At 45.1% G+C, this 7,435-nt stretch overlaps 1 protein-coding gene across 1 annotated transcript in view; it reads right to left on the minus strand.

Annotated features, from left to right (window-relative positions):
- Nucleotides 1-2,321: 2,321 nt before the first annotated feature.
- Nucleotides 2,322-7,435, minus strand: part of CUNH7orf57 (chromosome unknown C7orf57 homolog) — a 15,961-nt gene continuing 10,847 nt past the window's right edge. The window contains exons 5-8 of the mRNA XM_007449834.1: nt 6,912-7,009; nt 5,217-5,422; nt 4,323-4,337; nt 2,322-2,368 (exon numbers count right to left, since the gene is read on the minus strand). Coding sequence (XP_007449896.1) covers nt 2,322-2,368; nt 4,323-4,337; nt 5,217-5,422; nt 6,912-7,009 — 366 coding nt within the window. The remainder of the gene's footprint in view (nt 2,369-4,322; nt 4,338-5,216; nt 5,423-6,911; nt 7,010-7,435) is intronic.

Consider the following 7,435-nt stretch of genomic DNA (forward strand, 5'->3'; position numbering starts at 1 on the left):
CAGGGCTCGAACCCTTGTCCCTTGCATTGTCAAGCAGATTCTTAACCACTGAGCCACCAGGAAGCTCCTCTGTTGCTCTTTAATGTACAATCTGGGCAATTTTTGAAGATGCTTCCTGGGCTCGAGTTAAGCCCTTTGTAGGGTGCGAAGTACCTCATTCTCTTCCATCATCATATCTGCTCTAATTCCTGACATTTATTTCCACTTTCTTTCCATGGTGCCTTACTTGTTATTGCACTGCTCTGCATTCTCCTCCTTGAAGCTATTCTCTCTTGTCTTTCCTCTCCTCCAGTAACTTCTACTTTGCTTTTCATAGAGCGTGACCTCTGGGCCCATTTCAGGCAGATCTCAGGCTCTGTACTAAATCAGTTAACAGAGGTTAGAATCCCAGCTTTCTCCAGGGGTGCTGGCTTTCCTATGTGTATCTGGGGCTCCCTTCATGGGCAAGTTGGCCACCAAACTGAATATTAGATTTATGAAAGCTGAAAGAATGATTGAGTACAGTGTCAGATATTGTGTCAGGAACCTTGTTGAAACTTATTTTGATTAATCATCATGACAGCCCTTGGATAGGAAGTATCTCCTTTTTATTTATGTATTTATGTATGTATTTAGTGGCCGCACTACATGGCTTGTGGGATGGCCCGTTGGGGCTGGAATCCGTGCCCCCTGCATTGGAAGCGCAGAGTCTTAACCACTGGACAGCCAGGGAAGTCCCAGAAGTATCTCCTTTCGATAAAGGAGCAAACCAAGGCTCAGAGCTAAGCTCTGTGAGCTGGGCTGTGTTGAGCTGAGGTTGCCAGATGCCTGTCAGAAAAACATCACGGCACTGGAAGGGTGTGTGTGAGTGTGCATGCACGCACATACGTGTGAAAGTACTATTTCATTAAACACTTTTTTTGCTGGTTTTAACTGACAATTTATATTTAGTATGATCAAGCTATATTTTTGATCTTTTGGCAAAAGTGCTTTACTTCAGAACAATTAGATGGAATGTGCAAATCTTCTGTTTTCATAACGTTTGTTTTCTATTACCAAGCAGAAAGTTAACTGCACGACTGGCTTTTTCAATAACAGACCCCAGGTGCCCTGCATGGAGCCAAGATCTGGTCACAGGTCCCTGCCCCAAACTCTGTCCTCTCCCTAAAACCACGGGTTTCTGCTACTCTAATATCCTCAAAATGGATCGAAGGACCTTAAGCTACTGATATCTGTTCCTGATGCTTTTTTCTTGGCGGGGGGGGGGGGGGGGGGGGGAGGTGGTTAGGTGGATGGATTGGTGGGGTGAATAGCTACTATGTAATTAGGCACTAGGAATACAGTGATGAAAAAAGGGAGATATGGTCTTTGTTTTCCTGGAACCTAGCAGGGGCCATTCACGTCCTCTGAGCTGTGTAGTTACCCAACCACACGCATCCATTCGTTCAGTTCAGTATATCGTTTAAAGAATTAATTGAAAACGTGTAGATTTTATGTGAGCAAATGCATGATAAGTTTATTCTGGGAAAGAAGCTAAAACATCTCTGAACTTACTTGGCTCTCTGAAAATCTTCCAGCAGAATATTATCATTTTATGAGTGAATTAAATGTACAAAATATAAAACTACATTTTTATGCTAATTACTTACATATAAATAGTAATGAAATTTATAAACTGAGAGAATTGTCTGAGTAGTAAAACATTTTTGTTAAGACTACTAAATTAAATATTTAAATTAAACATATTTTTACTTAATACAAAATAATAAATGTTCACTATTATGGATTTCAGTTTATGCCAAAAATATTTTCAAACATTTAAAACTAGCAAATGCTACAATGTTTTCATACTAAATGTTTAAAATTTCAAGGCATAATAAATTAATCTGTTTCTTAATATAAACTATTGCACAATATTCTGGAATTAATTTTTTTTTTGTAACAGAAAAATTATTCCTACAAAGATTACAGGACCAAATAGTGAAAAAGCTTTTGGGTGAGTTTTTTCCAGTTAAGAGTCTAAACCGTAGATTTCAACAGAAGTAGTGCCAGTAGAGGCTCACACGGCGGGTGGTGACGTCAGCCGAGGGTGGGAAGGAAGTGGCCTGTTCCGAGACCCTGGGACTTCCCAGGCCAGCGAGGCGCAGCGGCGCAAAGCCCACGCGCCTGGCGTCCCAGAGGGATGCAAGAAACAAAACCCAACACTGGCACCATCTACGCAGCAGCGACGTCAGATCTGTTCTAAGATGGATCATTTCGTGAGAATCTATGATAACAAACTGTAACAGGAGCCTTATAACTATAGCTGTTACATAGGTCCTAGCTGCACATCACAGCGGGGTTTATCTGCGCTCCGCGGGCTCTGAGGCAGATGGAGGTGCTACTGGACCCGCAGTGCAAAATAAAGATAAGACTTTAAGGGCAAAGAGACAAAAGATGGCGCGTTTTATAAATTTAAAAATTGAACCTATTAATTTTAACTAAAAGAAAACATGTACCTCTGCACCTATTTATAAGGATTGTTACTGAAGTCTACACAAAAGTCTAGTGCACGGTCCTACCCGCAGCCACAAATCGCACGTCGGAAACATCAGCCTCCAACTTGCAGGCGGCTGGTGATCGCTGAGTCAAGCCTGCAAGTGCCGAGAAGGCTCTGCTGACACAGGAGGGCGGAGCTGAACGCACAGTGGGGCGCGGCCTGGGGAGGGGGGCGGCTCAGCTCCACCGGGCTGTTGCGGCCCCAGGGGATGCTCCGCGGCCCCAGGGGATGCTGCCCGGCCCCCACCGTGCACCACGACACCGCACCCTGCGCACCTGCGTTAACGGTGCCACTCATCTAAAAGGCCAGCTAGCTATCTGACGTGTCAGAAACACCTCGAGCGGCTGCAAAAATTGCAGTGAAAAATGATAATCCTGCGACAGGTGGAGGGAAAACACACTAAAGAAGTCTTGATGACGTCCGGACACTTGCAGCGGCCGGCTCGGGGTGGGGTTCCGTGTAAGGAAAAGGCAAGCTCCGGTGGGCGATTGCTGTTCATCACGTTAAAATCCAGGATGGACAGAGGAGGAGGAACGGGAGACAGAGGGCAGCGAGTGGCCGAGGTCAGCCCCAGCGTGCCGCGGCCGGATCTGAAGTTCTGGGGATGGCGGGGCGGCACCCGGGCAGTGACACCTCGGCGACCCAGAACATGGGCAGAGGCAGGTCTGCTCAGCCAAACGGTGATTCTTCCCGGTTACAGGGGCTTTACCAAGCCTACCTGGTCTTCCACTAATTTTGAACTGTTAAAAATTTCCTCAGATTAAGAGGGTCTTGCTGCTAATTTAAACACGTGGATTATATAGCACTGCAATGATTTATTTCCCAGTAGAAAGTGTATCACCTTAATGTCCAACGACAGTTCCTTGACCAGATCAGATATTTTGGTGGTGGTGAGGTAAATTCTATCTACTTAAGACCATGCAGAAAAAAATACTAAAAACCCTCAGAGACCCTGTGCAGGTGGGTCTCTGTGCCCGGGGCATCTGTATTTATTTATTTATTTATTTATTTATCTATTTTTATTTTTTTAACATCTTTATTGGAGTATAATTGCTTTACAATGGTGTGTTAGTTTCTGCTGTATAACAAAGTGAATCAGTTATACATATACATATATCCCCATATCTCTTCCCTCTTGCGTCTCCCTCCCACCCACCCTCCCTATCCCACCCCTCTAGGTGGTCACAAAGCACCGAGCTGATCTCCCTGTGCCATGCGGCTGCTTCCAGCTAGCTATCTATTTTACGTTTGGTAGTGTATATAGGGGCACCTGTATTTAAATTAGAGGCCTCTCCTGGCCTCTCACTTCTTTACCATTATTTAAACCCACATTTCTCATGTAGTATCTAATAAAATGTATGCCTCTGAAGTAAACTGAAATATGCTTTATCTTGTGTGATATGTATAAAAGAATAATTCTGTCGTAATAATGTAAGTGGTCCTTCTTTTGCTGTCCCCAAACTGTGTTTCTAGAAGTCTGACTTTTTTTTTTTTTTTTTTTTTTTGGCCCCTCTGCGCAGCATGCAGGATCTTAGTTCCCTGACCAGGGATGGAACTCGTGCCCCCTGCAATGGAAGCGCGGAGTCTTAACCACTGGACTTCCAGGGAAGTCCTAGAACTCTGACTTTTTAAAGACATAGATGTCACCAGCTTTTGTAGTTAGAACACGGGTGGTTTGGAGAGGGACCTCACAGGCTTCTGAGATGCATCATCTTCAGACTGAAGAACTATGTCCATCAATTGTTTTTGTGTCTGAGACACTTGTTATACTTGGTTGCAGGTCAGTTTCTCTATAAATACTCACTTGGAGGAGAAGACTCTGTAATAAAGGACAAGTGCATTAGTTGTTCAATTTAATAAAAGAGGCTAATTTTAAAAGAATTACTCTCAAAAATTCCTTAAAAATCAGTAAAAGTTTGTATGACTTAAAATGGCATCATGATGACAATGGACAGAGGGTATCATTAAGACACTGGCCAGGCCAGTGTGGTGCCCACCGGCCTGGAAGACGGGCAGAGCTCATGTTTACAAAACATCACATAAAACACTTGAGTTTCTTGAAGAGACACAACACAGCTCCTTCCTCCTTAATCAGAGAAATGAAGCCTCGGAGTGAAAGTAAGTTTCCTAAAGGCAAATGGTCAATAAGTTCTAAAGCTACAGAAACTATCATATTCGATAGACCTTAAGATGGACACGGCCCAAAATAAGACTAATTGTCCCTGTGACAGTGATTGTTAAAAATCAAACTAATAAACTTTTTTGAACACCTAATTTCAGGGAAATGTCTAAGCTATTCAAAGTTTAATGACAAAGTTTAAGAAATGCTGATAATGGAACAAATTCAAGCTTGAACTGTGAGTTCTTTTCAAGAACTGGGGCTTTATCTGAAGCTGCCTCAGAGAGGACCAAGCATTGCAGGGATCAGAATCTTTTGGACCCAGGAGACTAAAACTGATATCATGTGCATGGTACAACACATAAAGCATCAGAATTTTTGACAACTAAAAGAAAATGTAAAGCCACAGAAATAATGACTTTTGCTATTCATCTGAATAGAGAGGAAAGAAGCACAATATATATTATCCTCATGTGTAACTGTAACCTCAATAACTCTGTAGGTTTTTTACGCGGTTTTTAGATCACTCATTATGATATAGGTAATGAGACAAGGAGTCTCAGGGACCGTGCACTTCACCTGGGCCTTCCTTGGCACCTTCCGGAGCCTCTGGGTCTGGGGGTGGCTCGGCGTCCCACGGAGACTGGGACGGAGACGAAGCAGAGGCCCTGGATGTCTGCGGGGTCCTCTTGTCTGGGTCTGCTTGCTGCTGTAACCACTCAGCGTTATATCCATTGCTAATAAGTTTGGAAAAGTTTGTGGGTGAACTGGTTTTTTGACCAGGCCTCAAAAAGAGAAAAATTAAGTACTTAAGTACAAAGGTGAAGGGTAATCCAGAAGCATTCTCAGCGAACATACTGATGGTAAATTAGATGCGTTACTGTCCCTGAAGACAACAGAGATGCTTCTCCCTCTCTCCCTCTATCTCTCTTTCTCAATCTCTCTCCACTTTTAAGCATAAGGAAGTAATCTCCAAGCATCCTTGTACACAGTGAGCACATACTTAGTTCAGTTTCCAAAACCTTTCTTCAGAACAGCCAATGAGAAGAAGAATTCCAGCATTTCCCAGGGACGCCTTCTTCGGAAAAAACCGCCCCTTCCCTGGGGAGGAATGAGTGACTCAGACTCTACCACTTTCAAACAAATTGTTACTTTCTTAATTAGTTCTTCCCTGTTCACATTAAAGATTATCTGCTGCTTCTTTACACACTTCTGTCTTCCCTCTGTCATTTACATCTTTGCAGACCTTATCATAACCTCCATTAGGAGAGGCGGGGAGATTGGATGTAAAACAGGTGATGCATATCACCTGTGCCCTCCGACCCTCGGGTTTCTTACTTGTAAATCACTCTGTTGTCAAGAGTCTTCCTAATGGCTCTGGCGGGCTCTCTCTCTCTCTCTCTCTCTCTCTCTATATATATATATATATATATATATATAGATAGATAGATAGATAAATAGATAGATAGATAGATAGATATATAGACAGAAAGATAGGTAGATATAGAAATATAGATGGATATAGATAGACAGAAAGACATAGAGGTATACAGATATAGATACATAGATAGATAGATAGGTAGATGGATGATATAGATGGATATAATTTTTTTGCCCTCGCAGTCTGAGTGTGGTGCTTTCATGGCATTTGTCACACAATGTAACTGATGATTGCTCCTCCCCCAGCCCCACTAGAGGAGAAGCAATTGTAAGAAGTAGTCAGACAATTGACGGCATTAATTCTAGCACTACAGTGGGATTCTGGGGAAGGGAAGAGAAACAGAAGGCCTCAGGGACCCCCGCTCCAGCTGGGCGAGTAATGAAGTGTCAGGGCGCCTGACAGATGTTCCAGCTGAATGCAGAGCCAAGGACTCACTAGGTGCAGACACCAGGGTCCAGGCCTTGGGGACAGAGAATGTCAGGACTGAGTAGCACACACATGTGGCCCCAAGTTTATAGGGCGAGCTTGGGTGACACAGGCTGACAGAGGAGAGAGCTCAGCTCAGCGCTCAGGACGGGGGAGGATGAGGTCCACAGGGGCCCGGGAGGCATCCAGAGGGAAGGGAAAATGGAAGAGGAGGCCAGTAGACAGGGCCAGGCCATGGGAAGTTATGCCATTGAAGTCACATCACCACAACCTGCTGCCGGGAAGCGAATACTGTTAGGCCGGCATCAGCATCGTGTATTGGAGCCATGGTTGTCACTGTTGTCACTTGGACCAAAGACCAAACACAAACCGAATCCAGACCACGCTGGCGCAGCCCGTGCACTTACATGGGGGGAAAGAACAGTTTGCTTCCTGCAGGGTCTTTGGGGCCAAGCGGGGTCCCGGCTTTGCTCGGATACTTGGACTTGATGGCTGGTAGCCTCACCTGTACAGAGAGACACACGAAACCCTGACTTAGAAGGGTTTGCTCCCTGCACTTTCTCAGCCCCTGCATGGCTCTGTCAATGGTTTGGCGGCAGTACAGCGTCCAGCCTTTTATAGGGCACGGGCACCGTGACCCTGGTTAGCATCCGAAGCCTCTGTTTATTGCTGGGAAGTGTCGCCAGGAGCAACCCGTTCACTGAACATGCCAACCCCCCAGAGCCAGGCTCAGGGCTGGGACAGGGTGTCTTGAGGACAGACAGCCGGCCTGCTGCACACAGCTGACACTGCACAGTGCTCAACTCTGCGAGCCCCGGAATAAACTTCCAGGGTTTCTCTTTCCAAGCAGACACTGCAAAGCGGGCTGGGGTCAGGCAAGGAACCTGCCAGCCAGCGAGGCCACTCCCCTGTTGTGCGGGGGGGGGGGGGG

Source organism: Lipotes vexillifer, unplaced genomic scaffold (assembly GCF_000442215.2).
Source record: "Lipotes vexillifer unplaced genomic scaffold, Lipotes_vexillifer_v1.1 scaffold1344, whole genome shotgun sequence".
In the NCBI taxonomy this organism is placed as follows: Eukaryota; Metazoa; Chordata; class Mammalia; order Artiodactyla; family Lipotidae; genus Lipotes; species Lipotes vexillifer.